Here is a 19,451-nt window from a genome sequence, read left to right as displayed (position 1 = left end):
TTTAAACATTCCACCCACCAAAGGACCCCATCACAGTAACCGGTGGGGCCGTGGTCTGGTGACTCGGTAAATGGCGGGTGTAGTTGTATGTATGTTTGACGTGGTTTTGATACGGCAGGCCAATGTTTAGGGAGCTGACCGGGACTGGGAGCCGCGGGAGAAGAACCGACACGCGTCGCTGCAGCCGTGGCGATGGAGGAAGGTGACGTGGCGAGAGCCAGATGAATTTAATATATTGGATTAAAAAAGAAAGTCCAATATATAAATCAAATTTTAAATAAAAAATATAAATCATATAATATTATTAAAAAATAATAAATAAGCTTTATCATTTCTTTTTTTAATAAAAATGGAAGAAGTATAGGCTGAAATGCATTAAACGAGTGGATTAATGAATCAAGAAAAAATCATACAATAAAATTTAGACATTCTAATTATTTTAAAATTTTATTGCAAAATTGGATCAGACTATCTATATCTTTATTTCACAATTTGGAACCCTCTAGAGTCATTAAAAAACTTTAACTCAAATATACTTAGCGACTTAAAATTGGACACACCCATTAAATAAAATGCCATTAAGGAATACTTCATTTTATTTTTTGAACTTAAAATAAAATAAGTCTTGCCTGGAGCCATTAAAGAATTTTTTGATTATCATACACAACTGTCTAATATTATATAATCACAATAAGTAAAAACATTTATAAAATATTATTACTTTTTTTTCTATTTATAGCGTCATGCGCAGCTAGTCGATAAGTTCCATATATAGCACCCGTATCTTCGCCTTTCATCGCCATTTATTTATTTGTTTTCGAAATATCGTCGCTGCGCACCGATCGTTGGAAAAGGGTTTGCGTCGGCGTGAAAGCAGTCTCCCCGGCGACGGAACGAATTTAGAGCAAAAACCGCACAAGATGCAAGGGGGAGAGGATTTAAACATGGAGGAGCTCGCTTCCAATCTCTCTACTTACAAAGATCAGCTCCGCGAGGTTCGATTTGTCGAATTTTGGGGGGAAAATTTCGGATTTTTCTTCAGTATCTTTGTCGTTAGACAACCAAATTTGTCATATTGACACTTGGTTTTACGGGTTTTTTGGGTGTTGGGCTTCATTTTCTTGCACGGGCTTTGCGCTTCATTTTCTAGGGTTTCTATCATATTTTTGTTCCGACTTTTCAAGTACCAAGGTCACCGATTTAAGGTTTGTTCTGTCTGGAAAATGGGTCTGGAAAAGAGCACAAGTGGTTTTGGCTTAAGTACTGATCTTTTTGTCACTCATTGATCTACTTATCGTTAAAAGTTGTGTTTGCTGAATTTTTGTTTGGAAGGTAGATAATCTGATTTGTTGCTTGCGTAAATTGGATTTCGTTAAGATCTTGTCACAGTAGTAAGTTGAATTATTTTCTCTTTCCTCTCACTTAATTTGCATTAGAGTGCTAAGTAATTGTTGATATTTTTTTTTTACAGTTTCGAAACTGATTGTCAGAAGCATTGTGAATTTCATAATTTGATTTCAGTTGCTGGACAAGTTTAGTTGGGGATTTAAATACTAGGTATCTTGCTTGGTCTGAGCTAAAATGAACAATGAAATTCTATCCTATTCAACTAGTTAGGTTTCGTGGTGTAATATATTAATAGTTCATGGGTAATTAGGCTGAAGCCTGAAAGTTTCTCGTTTAAACTTTAATTTTCTGAATAAGAGATCTCCACCTTATCAATTATCAAGTAATAAATAAATTGCAGGACACATGGAAAAAATGATATACAACTGATAATGGAGATTGCAGATATACACATTGGATGAACCCTGCATTATGATGTTTCACCACCTCTTCAATGTACTCAACCACACACATGTTCATAATAAAGGGGAGTTACTAGGAACTCAGGAGTTATTAACTTTAATTTGTTGCTTAATATACGACAGCATCAATAACGTTGCCCACATGTGAGGTTTCTATGAGTGGGGGGATTTTCAGAAAGTCAAGTGTAAGTATAGAGTAGAAGTTTCTATTATTCAAAATTCATTACTATCTAGATTCTTCCGTATCGAGCTTCCCTTAACAATGATCTTGTTAGAATGTGTAATAAAGTCTTACCTTGCTTGCCTCTATCAGTTCATGACCTTCTAGAGCAGCGTTGTAAGTTGGAAGCTGGTTCCAGTAATATTTTTTTTAGGTATTCATCTATGAGTTTGCAAGTTGTGATTTATGAAAAGATCATATTTTTGTAACTTTAAATCTTATAGCCATTCTATTCAATAAGTCTTTGATGTCTTAGCTAAGAAGGATTATTAGATCAACTAAGAGGGCAATCATATCTCCTTTTTTTCATACAATTACTGATGCTTTTGTGTCTAATCAGTTCAAAACTTAGAAGAGTATATGGTTCCCAGCGAAAAAGAATGAGGAAAGAGATTAGGGATTTTTTCCCCTTAAGTTTTCCTTTTCTTATTTCCATTCTATTCTATTTGGGCAATTCTATTTGGGCAAAGACTCACTTATACATGCAATGAATCTCAAATTCGACCTTAAAAAATTTTAAATTATTATTTTTTTAAACTATTTTTTTTTGCTTTTAACAAATAAAAATTTGAATTTAAGCTTCCCTCTTTCTTTCCTTCCTCCCAAAGAAAAAGTAGGATGGAAAAAATATTTTCCAATCCCTTCCTTATGAGTTTCCCCCCTACCCTCTTAATTCCCTAGTGTTTTCGTCCTTTGTAGAAAAGAAGGCCCAATTGTTGTCCATGAAAAGTGGATGTAAATGTCATCTTGATCATTGCATCAACTAGGAGTACAATCATATCTGTTGCTTTTGTGATATATCTAGTTATTAGTTATATTTTTTATATCTAGCCAGTAGAGGTAGAATCCATGTTTGGTATGCTTAGTGTTGTTCATCAAAAATGGTTATCTAATGTGATATACATGAGTTATGGATATATCACAATAAAAACCTGCTAAGTAAGAAGTTACACATTCATTTGGCTATAGAAATTTTGGATGAAAATATTTAAGTTTTAGACACTATGGAGTTAAGATGAATGTAGACATTGTGATGCATGCTTCAAGAGGTGTTAAAGAATGAAATAGATTGAAACTGATAAGTAATTGGTGTAATATAAAAACTTGAGGAGTGAGAGTTAGAAGTCTTAATTGCATGCATATTTTAATGTATTGGTTACGAAATTTATGTAGACGTATATAGAGTGGTAAAACTCTCAATCATTGCGGGGTTTTGTTATTTTTTTCTGTGGGTGATGCTTAGTGGAGACATTTTTATAGAGAATTTTTTAGGCTAATTTGAAGACTTAAAGTTCAAAATGGTATTCTTCTTCTTCAAAAAAGAAGGGGATTCAATTTTTGCATTATTTTATTGTTGGATCTACTATGGCTTGACTAGAGGGGGAATAGATGACACCCAAATCGTTGATTCCTTGCACAACATAAGCCGTAGAGTACGAGCGAGCTCTCCTAACCTTCTTGTTAATGTTGTTTTGTAGCTTATTATTTTTATTCCCACTATGTGCATATCATGGACAATGCTTGATTTAGATATTTTTGTGGCGATCTTTGGAAATTGATATTCTTCTTTGATGAAAAAGGAGGGATTCATTTTTGCATTGATTTATTGTTTTATCTACTATGGCTTGACAAGAGTGGAATAGACGACATACCCAAATTGTGTATTCCTTGCACGATAATACAAACAAATACAATAATTAGTAGTACGCATTTGATTATGAGTGATTGGTGTCAAGCATATGTACACAGTGAAAATAAAAACAATAAGCTAAAAAATAACATTAACAAGAATATTTTACATGCTTCAAAGACTTCAGTTCTACTCCATGGCCTATGATATGTTTAATGCATTACTCTTGTAATTTCCACTATTACCAACCTTTTGTAAGAGGTAATGATTTAATATTTCTCCTTAACTCAATCTTCTAAATTTCATAAGCTACCGCAAGGTTGACCCTTAATTGTGATATCTTTTACAATAAAATTCTCACCTACCCTGTAATGGAATAAAAGTAAGGGAAAGAACAAAATATCAAGAGCTTGATGATTGAAGCTATTGGATCTTTTTGAGCACTTTATTTGTATGAGCACAAATGATACAAAATTTTGGATTGTCACAATAAGTTCTAAGTGCCTAAAAGCTCGCTGCGAGCTTATACATAACACACTCCAAAGGATCACTTTTGGTTGCCTCCAATTGACTAGAGGAAAACTCTATTCAACTAGATGCACATAACTGATCATTGGATAAGAAAATACCACTAGTCGATTGGAGATTGAGAAATGTAAATGAGAGATGAGTTGAGTCAGGAGATTGGAGAATGATAGAATAAGAGAAGAGATGAGACATTGGATGGTTGAAGGATGGAGGGGGGAGAGGGTGTTTATAGAGGATTTTAAGGAATATTTATATATTTTTAAAATTTTTATGATTAATTTAGTCATTTGAATAATAAAATAGCCAAAATGTTCCTATTGTTCTATTGTTTATTCTTTAAAATAAGGGGTATATTGGGATCATAGAGGAAAAGGCTGAGGCCCAGGGTTCAGTTGTCCACATCATGCCGTTGAGCTCTATCTAGGCGCATGTTACGTCAAGACTTTCTCACGGGTCAATGTGCTGCCGGCCAACTCAGGCTTAGTCTAGCTTTGCACCCAGCATAGCTTAACCATTTAAGGTTAGGCATCCTAACCTGGTCCACTTGACACCACTGATTCAAATCTGAACTGCATTGGTCTGGTCTGTTTTGATATCTCTAATGTTCTATTTTGTGAAGCATGTAGTTCCAAGAGGAACACTCTTTCTGTCTTTCTTTATGCATTTGGTATGATATAATTATGAAATAATGGAAATCCATCAAAATCCTACAACAATTTCACATGGTGAAATTATTCATCCCATTTGTAATATTTAGATGGGTCTATCAATTTTGCATGAATTATATAAATAATTGTGCAAGTTTCTTTTCTTTATTTGTGTCGGTGTTCATCAACTTTATTTATTCCATTAGGGATTTGTCATTGCTAATGAGTTTATCTGATATTTCTCGTTTTCTTCTCCTTGAATGCATTACCATTGCCTTGATCTGTCATAGGCTAGTGAATAACTTTTCTTTTATTTCTATGTGAAAGGACTTTTGACATAATTTTGTGAAATCTTAGACGTTTATGTTTTCTTCCTCCTTTACTTGACATATATATAGGGATACCTTGGATTAATAACTCTTGATCTCGGTGTTTCAGATTAAAAAGATTTTGGCTGATGACCCTGGAAACTCTGAATATTTAGATATGGAGAAGGAACTTGAAGAGGTAAGCTGTGTTGATGCTTAATAACAAAATTGCAAAATGATAGCCATCTGGTGTGGAACATGATTGATGCCAATTGCCATGATATATTAGCCATTGCAATTCTTAAACCTAAAGTAAAATATTGTTAAAACAACAGTATGATGATTTGTTTATATAATATATAAGATTCCAATTTTGCTATTGCTTTTCCCATGTGTTCTTTTTCAAGGGGCCATAAGATATTTCAAGGAAGATAGCATGATCTGGCTGCATTATATTAGAGGGTTTTTATGAGGATTTTACATTCCCTAACATCTTGAAAGGTGAGAAGGGTGATTTAAATTAAAAATAGCTCTTGTTTGTAGTCCGAGTCATACGGCAAACCATGACCTGTGAAGCAAGAGCTATATGTGAAAAATTGTCATAATAGCCCATTACCTTTATCTGGTTCTTTGCAGGTTTTCTCTTTCATGATGACTGATGGCCTGCCTAGTTCCTGCTTAAAATCTCCTGATTTCAGATGTTCATGCTGCTATTCTAAGTTTGGAGTTTTAGTTCTTAATTTGAGTTGCGCCAAAGGACTGATTCATCCTTGTAGGCTGAATATAATGTCACTTTTGTGAATCTAGGTTATCACATTGACAGAGGAGCTTCTGACAACTGCAAAGCCAACAGATTTTCATCAGCTTGATTCTGTTGCATCTCCCAACACTCATTTTGGCGGGACATCTCACTCCAAGGTTGTAACTCCATATCATTCCCTGTCAACTCAATCATAGAGCTTGAAAGACTTTAGCAATTGGTTATCTTCTAAAATTGTTGAATTAACTTTTGTTAGAAGATTTCCAAAATTTATCTTTGATTAGTATTTTTCTCAGCTTACTAGTTTGAAGCTTTTGCTTAGTTAAATGTATACTAGGTATTCTGTTGCAATATTAGTTAATCTTTCTATAGATTCTATTTCTACTAATTATAGCGTTATATTGGACAACTGGCTTTTATATCAACATAGTTTAAGGTGGAAGGGCTAAATTACGTGTTCCTACCTTCTCTTTTACAACTGTAAATCAGTTTGGCCACGGTAAGATCATTCATAATCCAGGTAAGATTGATGGGTGTTGGAAATTGGTGAAGTAATATTGAAAGTTGAAATTTCAGTACGGAAGAGGCCGCTTGTTGTCTGCCAATTCATCTGTTGATTTAAGTGAAGTCGTTGCCTAATTTCAACCATTTGCTGAGCAAGGAAGCCTTAATTTGAATAAATCTAAATTGTAAACAAATTTAATTTATTAAAACATGATCTCTATGATGAATATTAATTCTGGCTTGAATTTCCTTTATGCACAAGAGAACCCAAGTTTTGCCTTTTTATAAATGGCTCAATATAGTAAAGTGTCTCTCATTGGTGAATTTGTTCTTGACCTTGCTACTTTATTAATCTATTCTAGACTGGCATCTTACATTTAGGCACCATCTGAACATTCTCAACCATATGGAAGTTTTCCTGTTGGTACTAAAGTTCAAGCAGTTTGGAGCGAAGATGGGGAATGGTATCTATGCCATGATATGTGCATTTTTGTATTTGCTTGTTTCTATTGTTTTACCTTTTCACTGTTATGTTCTGATTAGTTGAATGTTCAGGTATGATGCAACCATTGAATCTATTACTCCTAATGGATATTTTGTCTCCTATGAAGTCTGGGGAAACATGGAAGAGGTATGCCATTCTGAGTTTGTTGTTCCCACGGTTTCCAGATAATCATTTTTTCCACTTTTTTATGGATGTTTTCTTGGTAAGGACATTCTTAGAGTATAGTTAGGAGAGGAATTTAGCTCTCCCAATTAGAGTTGTGAGGAACCTATGGTTCTAGACTATTTCTGGTGAGTTGATCAATGTCAACATTGTTTTCATCTTAAGTTGCTGGAACCCTAATGTTTCTCGCTCTGCAACCTCCACACAAGTTGTCAATTCAATCATTTCTTTGATATTAAGACCATTGTATTGCATCTTCAGACTTCTCAACTGCTATATTAATATTGCTTCTTTGTTATGAATGTCGAGTATCTTTCATATTCAAACTGGAGCACAATATCTGTCTTCAACTTGAAAGTTAGAAACAACAGGCTATATTTTCTATTAATTATTCCGTGATATCTATTTTTAAAGTAAATAATTAGCCTTAGAGGCTATCTATACGTGAGTTTTAGTATCCTTGGTGGATAATAAAATACAATGATTTTTCCTCTCAACTAATCTAATATAAACAGATTTTGAAAAATCATTACCGCACCAAACTGTTTCTGTCTGATATATAAAAAATCTTCACCCTTCTCAGTGCTTGTCACTTGATTGAAATTCTCTTCAGATGTTTTTTTTTCTCTCAACAGAGCAACAATGAATAATCCTACAACAATCAGATCTTTTTTTTTTAAAAAATTATTCACATACATCCAATGTAAAATATAATCTTTTTTGTTCTCTCTCTCTCTCTCTCTCTCTCTGCTATGGGTAGTGCACCACAACCAATATCCTAACCACCACCACCAAGTTCTAGCTATATGCTGTTGGTCTCTTTTCTCTAGTATGGAAAGTTAGGAAGATATATATCAAGAGAAGATGGAGAGTAAGGAGGAAAGAAAATCTTAAAAAGAAGTTTACTTTGAAAGATAGAAAAAAATCTTAAAAGACCATTTTAACCTTGTCTTCTTCATTTGCTCCCTCTTATCATTGAAAATAAATGAAAGCTTGCCTTGGGAGGTGTTTGTGGCCTTGTGTTTGTGAGCACTCACACTTGCTCATAGCCAATGCTCATCGGCAACACAATCTTGCTCATTGTCAGTACTCTCCTACGCTTGAGAGTGCTTGTTTACAGAGCTCGAACTGCTTCTTGAGAATGCTTGCTTGCTTGCAATGCTTGCGAGTGGAGCTTGTTGGTATGAGCAGCTCCACACAGGCTGTTTGTGGGCAAAGATCGAATTAAGAGATTTAGGGAGGAGAAAGCGAAACCAGGTAAATTTAACTTTTCCTAGTTCTGGGAAAAGTTGAGTGTTTTGATCTTCCCAACTTCCTATCCTATCTCATTTCCTCACCAAAGTAAACCAACATCTTGTAAATTTATCTTCCTAAAATCTTCTCCATTTTTTCTATCTTCCTTACTTTCCAAATAACCGGGGGTTAACTTGTGGTGATTAACACCTTATGGTTTGTGCTCCTCTACCTTTTTTCTGTTTTCCCGCTTTCTTGCTGCTGTTCTGCTGCCGAATGCATTGCAAGACCTATAAGCAACAAACACATGTCTTATCAGAGAAAGAATGGGGTATCAGTGTACAGGTCCTGCTGTAGTTTTTGTTAACAAAATTATACTAATGTAAATATACTTGAGCTTGTTGCAATGTATATGGTATCCAAATTTTGTTATACGCGTTGTAGCAGGATAGAAAAATGAGCTCTGTCCACAAATTTAGCTGATCAAAAGATCAGATAATCTCTTATGGAATGGATAAATACAATTGATATTATTATTAATCTTATAATACGAGAAAATTAATCTAGAAACAGCAGGAGATTAGATAATGGTTTGATAAGGAGGATAGAAGGGGTATGGACAAACAGTGGCAATGTAATGTAACACTATAACTCCCCTGTCTTGCACTTTCTTTTGTTATAAGCAACTACAACAGAGTTTCTCATTCGTGATGATAACTGAATTATGCTCCATTTAGGTGGATTTTGCTAATGTTAGGCCAGTTGAAGAGGTCAATGCATTACTAGAAGCTGAAAGGGAAGCTGAAGCTACCAGACAAGCCATCAAAAGGAAAATCGCACAAGCTGCTATAACTGACTTCCAAGCACGGACTTTACCTGCTAAACTTCGCATTGATCCCAATGATCCAGAAGATGTGGTTGGTTATATGCTCTTTTTATATTTTAGAATCAAATTGGATGATCCTGGACGTGTATACTATGTTCATATTGCAATTTGCATGCATCATTGCTTTATTTTGAGGATGGTTTGTAGTACTATCAACAATTGCCAGTCTACTTGGAATAGTTCAAAACAAACTTTACCTGAAACATTGATGCTTGGTAGTTTAGTAAATTTCTTTGAGCATAAAGGATTGCCATGGTTTATCCTTTGAATTTAGTTGAGCATAAAGGATTGTTCTCATACATGCTTGTTCTTATGAAAACCCTTTGCAAACTGATGCATTTGGGGGTGTATTTCCAGAAAGCTGCCAAGCGGAAGAAAATACACTCTTTCAAGTCAAAGGTTCGAAGTGAGCAACTGGAAGTTGCACAAAATAAGCGGCAGAATGCATGGCAGCAATTCCAATCCGCCAAAGGAAAGACAAAAAAGGTAAACATCAGGAAAATATTTCATTCGTGCCTCTGATGATGCTCATCTGTTTCTAGGCAATGCCGATTGTTGGAACAAAAAATGTATCATTATTAGGCCTTGACTTATACCTATCTTGCCCGTTGCAGATTGGGTTCTTCTCTGGGCGCAAGCGAGAAAGTATCTTCAAGTCTCCAGATGATCCCAACGGTAAGGTTGGTGTTATCGGCAGCGGAAAGGGACTGACGGAGTTCCAGAAGAGGGAGAAACACTTGCATCTTAAGGGAGGCACAGTGGATACAGAGGAATAGGTAGAGTAAGCCATCTTCGAATTGAAGGGTGAAAATGGAATGAGAGTTCGCATCTAACTTGGTGTGTTTCTGGAGATAGTTTATAACTTGGTTTCACACATTTCCTCTATATCGGCGGCTACATTGTAAAGTACAAGTTTGCTAGAAAGTCACTAAGTTTATCCACTTTTCATCAATTCGACTTTTAATTCTCAGAGCGTGAACATTTTCCTTTGTGCCAATGCTTTTTCATCAATTCGATCCTATTACAGTTTTTCATTGAATTAATCATCTATTAAGAAAAATTCATTTGTCAACTAGACATTCTGTCAGATGTAATTCATGCTTTGATACGTTGTCAGGAGGACTGTATACTCCGGAGAATGAAAAAGAAAATATAAGGGATGGAGAAATTACGCCGGTAAAGTCTGTTTTTTTCTTCCCTTGCATGTTTCCTTGGACAGAACTTGGAAGTGAAAATCAAATTATTGGATTTAGCTTGTCAAATTATCCAAATAACTCCATTTTATTGACTTCCTTGTACAGTTAATTCTATACTTTTGTTTTTGTTGTTTGCAGTTGGAAGACTATTTAAGAAATTTAACCAAAAGTGTTAGATGAACATAAACTAGTCAAATTTTAAAACTACACTGTTGTATTTGAATCCACATAAGAAACTCAACAGCAGACAAAAGCAAGATCTCCAAGGAATCAGTGATAATGAAATTCCATTGAGAAACCAAGGACCATGATTACCCTCACTTCCACCTCACTCACCCAAGAGTTAGGTAGCTACAATCATGAACTCTGATCATGAGAGGGAACGTATCGCCATGCCTGATGCATAATGTCATCGTCTATGTATGGATGCAGATTCCAAATGAGACAATAGCCTTCTAGTTCAGATACACTTGTCCCAATGTTCAAATTCAGAACAATACTTTTCTGCATTATAAAATTTTGTATTAACAATTGAGGCAGAATTATGAAAAACTACCTCTATGAATCCATCTACCTGCATGGCGTAGTCGAGTTTCAACATATCACTGATGACTGTCATTAGCATGACTTCTGATATTGATGTATCTTGAGGATGCTTGGGCAATGGTTCCTTTGCTTCCTAGTAAAAGTTATTAAATACACTCATGTGGCATCCAAGAAAAAATAATTAAAATCAACAATTTCTTTTTGCCGTCGAACAAATGATAAGAAAGCTCCAACTGGTCTGCTCGGTTGACTAAGGCCCAGTTTACTTGGAGGTGCGGAAAGAGAAACTGCGGAAAGATTTCCTTTGCATGGATGCATCCCTCGTTTACCTCTCGAAGTTTTTAGGAAGGAAAGGGAATTTCATCCATCCGCGGATCAATTTTTCTCCAAAATCGGTCACCCCGAAATCGGGCGGAACGCGGACGGACAGACGAAAAATAAAAAAAAAACCTCCGTTTCTTCTTTCTCGTCTTGCCATCGTCCTCCTTTTCTTCGTTCTCGTCTTCTGCATCACCATCGAGGGCACTTGCCGCTCCTCCTCATCCGCCGTCCAGCGTCATTGGTGCGTACACCTGCCGGTATTTTTTTTGTTTTCTTTCCCTACGCCAAACCGGTAACCGACGTCGCCAGTAGTGTTCTCTCCCGGCGGTCGATCTTTTGGAAGCAGTCGTTGCCCGCCGGTGATGAAGCAGAAGAAGTGGAGGGCGGAGGAAGAGGCGACGCTTATTCGGGAGTACGCGGCCTTTCTATCGCCGTCGGCTCCCTCGTCCCGGGGCGCCCTCCTCGTCGCTCGGCTCCGCACGCGGGAGAAGAAGTTCCAGCCGATCGCCGACCGGGTGAACGCCGCCCACAACCTCCGAGACCCCAACGCCTTCCCCTTCCTCTGGTCCTGGCGCGACATCTCCGTCAAGATCCACAACATGCGCCACCAGTTCCTCCACGTCAAGCGCAAGATCCACTCCCTCCCTGCCAACCTCCACTACGAGCACGCCCTCCACCTATGGCCCAACTTTATCCTCTACAAGCAGGTCTTTGGCGACCATCATGAGTAAATCTCATGCCTGTATTTGCTTCTTCTTCTCTCCCTCCTCGTCGCCTCCTGCGGAACACAAATCCTCCGTTTACTCTTCCTGCGGTTCCTGCGGCGAAGGATTTCCTTTCTTTTCCCCAGGGATTTATTTTCCCTAAGGAAGAGGAAAAGAATCCTTTCCTTTCTCCATCCATACTACCAAGTAAACATAGCCTAAATGTTCTGAAACTGGCTCTCTGTTAAACGAATTACATATAAGAGATTGGGTTCGAATCTCTCATCTATTAACTTGTTAAAGCCTATCATCCTTTACCACCAAAAGTAAAAAAAAAAAAAAATCGCAATTTAAATCTGGCAATAATTCTGAATTCTGATAATTAATATGTTAATAATTCTTAAGATGCCTCTTATTTATCTTTACCTCAAAGGAAAGACCTTTTAACATTTCTTCACAAAAAGAGTCATCCAGAGCCGTAGCACTCTTGGTTGCTGCTTCTGTGACAGCAATTGCATCTTCCTTTAGGCAATCAAGCTCATTAAGCAAAGCTTCAGCTGAAATCATGAACACTTTAGAATATTTATCTGAGTAATTTTGATTAAAAAAAAAAAGACTATTAATTGAAATATTAATCTAACTAAAAAGGACACAGTTGAGAGGCTAGGATGAGATATTCCTTGAATTTTGATTTTCTAATAGGAAAAACCCTACCGTGAGAAGATGCTACATTTGAAAACTGCAGGTTACAAAAGGGACTTCTTGGTGTAAACACACAGATCCAGTATGATAATCAGATGGGAGTCAATAGTAATTACCGTTCTTCAAATTGTCTCGCAACCCCAAAACACAAGAGTGCACTGTCACAAACAAAAAAAATGTTGACAGTGAGATATATAATTCAGACATCAAGAGACTGAATCAAAAGAATCATCAGGATAGCTCTAATCAAGATATTTGACCAGGGATAAAGATGGACATAAAAAAGTTGAAAAGTGAATAATATGGAAAGTTAGTTTAATGCATGTTTCTTAGTGTTTGGGGCTCAACCTGAATAATATGGAAAAAGGAAGTGCTAGATTGACACTAACAGAAGGCATGCACTCATCCTATTGCATATGGGGCTCAATGTAACGACCCGGCCCGGCCCATTTGGCGGTCCATTCGGCGGCCCATTTGGCGACCCTGGTGGTCGTCGACCGTCGACCGTCGGCCCGTCGACCGTGTCGTTACTCATCTGGACTTCCCACCCCTGGAAGTGGGTTTTTGCCTTCCCCAGGATTCGAACTCTAGACCTCCAGGCTAAGTACTAAAGTTTATGAATCCTGGTACCAAGTGTTCTTTGATCTGAGACTAGAGTGAGAATCAGAGGAGCCTCCACTCCCCTCTCTTGCTGCTTCGCACCTTAGATGATATATATGGTAGAGTAGTCTCCCGGACAGGAACTATGCCTCTTTTTAGCACTTCTCAGCCCGGCTCGCAATATCGTAATTCCCTTGGTCAAGCCGCTCACCCCGTTCCTTCTCACACGTAGACCAAAGATTAACAGCCTTCTGGTCTCGCTCCTCACCGGTCTCATCCCCTCCCGAGCTCTCTTCTGAATTGGGACTTGGGACTCCGAACCTTTCCTGTTAAATTGAAGAGAACACTTGGTACCAGGATTCATAAACTTTAGTACTTAGCCTGGAGGTCTAGAGTTCGAATCCTGGGGAAGGCAAAAACCCACTTCCAGGGGTGGGAAGTCCAGATGAGTAACGACACGGTCGACGGGCCGACGGTCGACGGTCGACGACCACCAGGGTCGCCAAATGGGCCGCCGAATGGACCGCCAAATGGGCCGGGCCGGGTCGTTACACTCAACCTGAACAATGACAAAAATAAATCACTAATATAAAACTAAGCTTTTGAGAATATGTTGTCCTCTTGCTATATATTTTTTCTTAACCTTCATTCCAATGAACTCATTTTCATGAATATTCAATTTCCTATGTGCATTATAAATACAATTTTCAAGAAGGGATAATTTGGCTGAGAACGAGAAGTGATTTGCAATCCAGCTTCGTTTGCATGAATGGTAACAACTTACAATTATACATATTTTGAACATTTTGCGACTGTTGTTTGCATCCTGCTTCAACATAAGTTTTCATATGTTCGTTCCAGTTAGCATCAATTATCCTACTGATGTTGTCTGATGTCTTCTGAAGTTCAATCGTCCTAAACATTGCTGTGCACAAGATAAAAGGACGACATGAGTAGTTAAGCCAAAAATGAGAAAGTCATGTAAATGAAGAATAGGGCAAGTTCCTAAGCATAATCTGTATTCTCCATCACAGAGTTAACAGGATTCTCAAAGGCTTAATAGATAAGATGTTGATTCACTAATACAGGAGATCAAAAAGGGCAAAAGATGCAACGATGCCATATTTTGCAAGGATTATATCTGTGAATAAGCAATAGGATATAACGAACTTGATAAATAAAAACATTTAGTATAAAGAGAATGTACAAACAGATAGTCAATTGATAGCCATGTTCATATCTTCTCAACCAGTGCTCGAACATCTTTCAGATATCCAGCAAAATTATGAAACCATGAACATGCGTTTGAATTTTTAAGATACTTTTAAGAACAATTTAAAGGATCAGAAAATACTGCCTCAAGTCCTATACATATAAAACATCTTCATGTGCCAATCAGTTCTTATTCTGAAGTCTTAAAGTTGATTTGACCTGAACTGGTACAACCCTTATTTATGCTGAAGCTTGTCCTGAAAATTTGAAACTACGATATACAGCAACCAGATTTAGATGCCATGTGTTTCTGGTTTCTGTGTTTATCCTTCCAGTGTACCAACCACTGTTTTATTGTAATTTCTTATTCCAATATTAAATGGTTGCTGAACATGTGATTTCTGAACATTATTAATGGATATCCATGTTTTCATTATATTATGCCATATGTTCTTACTCAGGTACATTGTACTATTATTATTGAACATTTTATATGATGCCAACTGAACTCATGCTATGGAGGAATTGATAGGCTAATTAACACTGATCGACTAACCCGTACCAAACTCAGAACAGATTGGTGTTCCTGTTGGAATTTAAAATCCCAGCTATCTATCTATCTATAAAGTAACAAAAAAGCGCTGGTGAACTATACCTGTTACTCTGTGAAATCCAGTAAGAAACCTCTTCCCGACATCAGCTAGCTCCTCAAACTGGGTAACCCTGAAAATGTGAATTTCATGAAAAAACAGGACTGCACCAATCGAATGTTGTAGAACAGAGCAAACAAGTAATAGTATGGCAAGCCCAATCCTGTAAAATAGATAATTTTGACACTATAAGATGAAAACAAAAATCGTACTTTGAAATAATCAAAGCATGTTCTATGAGTTTATTCTGGTTATATGTAACCCCCACTTGCCAGCTGCAGACTATCTTGAGACCTCTGTGATTTATAACCAACAATTAAAATTTCCTATATTATTGATACAAGAGGATCCGAAAATTTATTACTATTTTTTATAATTTTTATTTTTAGTAATTTTAAGAGTTTTGATATTTAAAGTAGTTTTGAAAATTTTTATTTTTTTTATATTTGAGGATTTTAAGTCCATTTAAAATTTTGAGTCTGTTAAGAATTTTTTCTTTCTATTAGGATTTCTTTCCTTTCTTTACAAGTTAGGATTTTGGATCTATATAAGCATCTTGTCAGTCGATGTTTAACGAGAAATTTTAGTTTAATAATATTTTCGACAATGCAGTTTATTTTCCTATCTCCTGATATTCTTTCGAATCAACAGATTTTAGACGATTGATTTCCAGTATTCGCAATCGATCAACGAAATCAATACAACCTGCAGGATAATCGCTATCCCGACCGGTGTTAATTATCAAGGTATCTTGAGACTTCTCTGATTTATCCACAAGAACAAGACCATTTTTTTACAACAGCAAAAAAAGTCGATGCACAAAACAATATGAGTAGAGGGCATGAGTCACATGGTGGGTTGAAAGGCTAATAGCTGGGAGAAAATCACATTTTCTCCTAGATGGTTATCAAGGTAATATGATATATCCAAGCAAATGAGAAAAATGCAATGTTAAGCTTACTTTGTCATGTAGTCTATAAAGATTCTGGTAACCTTTTCACCTAATTCAGAATAAATTAGATCTAGCTCCAGTTTCCTATTTACAACCTGTACATGAGAGATGAAGGTAAAAGGTAGTGGAATTAGGATTACAATTCATACAAAAAACAAGAAACACACATAGATGGCAATGAACAAAAAAAAACCTGAACATTGGCCTCAGCAGTAACAGCTATGTCAGTAGCCAATTCCATAAGCAGGAAAACTGTTTGGTAAGATTATTGGAGGATTGCAGTTAGAGTGGGGGTTTACATATACCCAGATCAGCACACCATTCAAACAGCACAACAAAAATCTAAATTATCAAAAAAAACGTAGGATCTACTGCTGACGAAGGGTGAGGGGCGACACAGGCCTAAATCAACTTTTTAAAATAGATTATGTTAATTTTTTTAAGTATCATCATAGATTCTGTAGATAAGAGTTATAAAGGGCAGCCTGGCGCACAAAGCTCCCACTTTGAAGAATAGTCTATTGTATGGCGTCTTACCCTGCTTTGCAAGAGATTGTTTCCGTAACTCGAACCTATGATCTCTAGGTCACCCGTAATTTTGAATATGGAATTCAAAGGATAAATTTATCCACCTCTATATACAACAAAAAGTTTTGAGTGTTGCAAATCAACATGCTCCATTTGAACTCGTATTGACAAATACAATATGAAAATAATTCCGAAAGTTTGAAATAATATCCAATAATGATAATAACATAAAATTCTAAACATTAATAGAAATTCATAGTCAATATATCAAGTTTGATCGGTATAATCCCAATTTCTACACGACACTATTATAGTTGAGCAATAATTTATTTATTAACTTTCCATTCCAAACTGTGTACCAACTTAACTTAGAAATCTAATAGAATATTTACCTCCTCAACCAATGAAATGAAGGAGAGCTTTCATTAATACGAAATACCGGAGCCGAATAAACCTAAATAAATATCATGATTAATTAGAATCAATTACTTCTCCAGTATCATTTATACAAATTCCTCGCCAATTTTACCTTTACTTGGCCGTCATGGAAATGATAACCTCGGTGAACGAAAACTCAAAAATGAGGAATGTCAAGTAGCCAATTTGGCTTTCCCTCTTGGCTACTGGTGGCTCTCGCCCTTGGCTCCTGCTGCTCACGTACGTGTTGCTGTTCTCACACGGGAAAGGAAAGGAGAGGAGGGCTGCTGTTGCTTCTGGAAGGGGGCATCGCAGGAGGCTGCTGGTCTTGGTGGCTTGGACAAGAAGGAGAGTTACTGCAGCAATTATGATGGCTGAAATTGAAGAGAAGCGGCTGGTGATTGCTGGAAAAAAGAAGCTGCAAGATGCTGCTGCTGATGGTTAGAAAAAGAAGAAGAATTGCTGCTGTGAAGAGAAGGATAAAGAGATGGGGAGCTTCTAGTGGGGGTTGGAATCTTGGTACTGCTGTTGTTGAGTTGCTGGAGAATAGGAAGGACGGATGCCGGCGGCGAAGACAGCAACGATGTTGCTGCTGTTGGCCCGCTGGAAAAGGGCAGCAAGGATGCTGCTGCTACTCGTAGCTGGAATTTGAGGCGCTGGAAGAGAAAAGAAAGAAAAACTGCTGCTATCGAGAAGAGAAGATTTCTGGATTGATGTTCGAAGAAGTAGATGCGATGGCAGCGGAAGGGGAAGAGGAGTTAGGGTTTAGGGTTATAGGGAATGGCCGCTGAGGAAGTTAGGTGCGTTTGGTTTGGAAATTTTTTTTCTATTTTCTATTTTTTTTTTTTATTTCTGTTTTTTTATTTTCTGATCTAGTTTTTAGAAAATAAAAAATGTGTTTGGTATGATATACTATTTTTTATTTTCTAGAAAAGAAAATTGAAAAATATGTTTAGTTTGTTAATATGAAAAATTATAAATAAAATAAAATTTTATTTATAAATAAAATAATTCTTTAGGAATATTGCATGTATTATCATTTTGATTATTATCTCCCATATTGCACAAAACTCAAACACCTGATGAGGAGAAAAATATGCCCCATCTTATGCATTATAACACACTCAATTAACAATAAGTATTCAAGTTCTCTGTTTTTTGTGACAACAATGCAATGCATTAAAATTTGAAAGCATGGAATAAACGTACACCCCATTTCGAATTGGTATGTAGCATGCCACTACACTAAAATATTGAAACAAATTCCGGTATATTACTTCTAGAGTTAAGGAACATTCGTGTTACATAATAGTTCAATATGGCTCCCCCTTTCCCTTGAGATTGAGTTAGCTCTGTTACGGGTAGAGAAGGGGGAAAGGCAAGCAAGGGCAAGGGCAGCATCAACTCTTAGTAATTTGTCCCGAGAAAGCGATCTTAGAGCCCGGCCACCAACGAAGCCACAAAACCTGTTCTGCAACTCTGCTGCAGAAGAGGTTTTGTGGCTTCGTTGAAGACAAAAGGAGGGGGGAAAAACAAAATAATCAATACAGAAAATCAATCTATTTCGCATGAATCAAAGTGGGATCAAACAATTGGACCATCGAGCAACCAAACCCTAGCAAATACGAATCAGATGGCAGAGGAGAACTGACCGTTGCCTGCTGGGCGGAGGAGGAAGATGTCGCGACGGAGGAGGAAGAGTAGAGGAGGAGCACGCGGCGGAAGAGCAGTACCCTAATCGCACGAAAAAACTCCGCAGGGTCGGTGGCAGATGCCAAGACGGAGGAGGAAGAGGAGAGGAGAGGAAGAGGAGCACGCGGCGCAGAGGAGGAGCACGCGGCGGGGAGGAGCACGCGGAGGAGGACCTCGCGATGGGGAAGGGAAAGAGTTGTGTCGCGGGGGGAGAAAAAACATCGCGGATTAAGAAGGCCGCGTTTTTTTATTTTCCACCGGCGTTTTTTTATTTTTCGAAAATGATATATTATCATTTTTTATTTTCTTAGAAAATGATTTTTTATTTTTTAAAAAATAGAAAATAAAAATAAAAAAATATCAAACCAAACAACATCTTCAAAGAAAATAAAAAATAAAAATACAAAAATATCAAATCAAACGCCCCCTTAGACTCTAATAAAACAGATCATTTTTTCCCTCTAATTTTATATTAAATAAATAAAGTTATTTTGACTTTCTTGATATATATGTTGAGTCACGTGTAAATAGAAAGAAATCGCGAAGAAAAAACAAAAGGGAGAAAATAGAAGGGACTTTAATACCAAAAATCCTATATAATTGATAGAGTCAATTGAAATGTAATATTTGAATCTGATCTAATAAGTTCACTTAAAATTAAATAAAATCATTTAGATTTTCATAAGTTAGCATGCTAATTTTTATGATTTTTATAGACGGAAAAGTTTTTTTAGAATTAA

General features: G+C 36.7%; 2 protein-coding genes across 2 annotated transcripts; one reads left to right on the top strand and one right to left on the bottom strand.

Annotated features, from left to right (window-relative positions):
- The first annotated feature begins 822 nt into the window (after nt 1-822).
- LOC141819665 (uncharacterized) lies at nt 823-10,155 on the top strand. The gene is made up of 8 exons (XM_074706914.1): nt 823-995; nt 5,272-5,340; nt 5,949-6,059; nt 6,787-6,869; nt 6,961-7,036; nt 9,043-9,222; nt 9,549-9,677; nt 9,806-10,155. The coding sequence occupies exons 1-8, from the start codon at nt 921-923 to the stop codon at nt 9,965-9,967; spliced, it is 885 nt and encodes a 294-aa protein (XP_074563015.1). The 5' UTR covers nt 823-920; the 3' UTR covers nt 9,968-10,155.
- A 405-nt stretch (nt 10,156-10,560) lies between these two features.
- Nucleotides 10,561-17,747, bottom strand: LOC141819667 (uncharacterized). The gene is made up of 10 exons (XM_074706915.1): nt 17,132-17,747; nt 16,995-17,056; nt 16,268-16,326; nt 16,084-16,169; nt 15,128-15,195; nt 14,045-14,185; nt 12,777-12,818; nt 12,385-12,515; nt 10,962-11,066; nt 10,561-10,891 (listed from the first exon to the last, which is right to left on the bottom strand). Exons 3-10 carry the CDS (start codon nt 16,313-16,315, stop codon nt 10,745-10,747), a joined length of 768 nt encoding a protein of 255 aa, XP_074563016.1. The 5' UTR covers nt 16,316-16,326; nt 16,995-17,056; nt 17,132-17,747; the 3' UTR covers nt 10,561-10,744.
- Between the last annotated feature and the right edge of the window lie 1,704 nt (nt 17,748-19,451).

This window comes from Curcuma longa, unplaced genomic scaffold (genome assembly GCF_044706935.1).
Source record: "Curcuma longa cultivar G26 ecotype Majalengka, Jawa Barat unplaced genomic scaffold, ITB_CL_G26_1.1 utg134316_np1212_261454_RagTag, whole genome shotgun sequence".
Classification (NCBI taxonomy): Eukaryota; Viridiplantae; Streptophyta; class Magnoliopsida; order Zingiberales; family Zingiberaceae; genus Curcuma; species Curcuma longa.
This window is presented reverse-complemented; position numbering and strand designations above follow the sequence as displayed.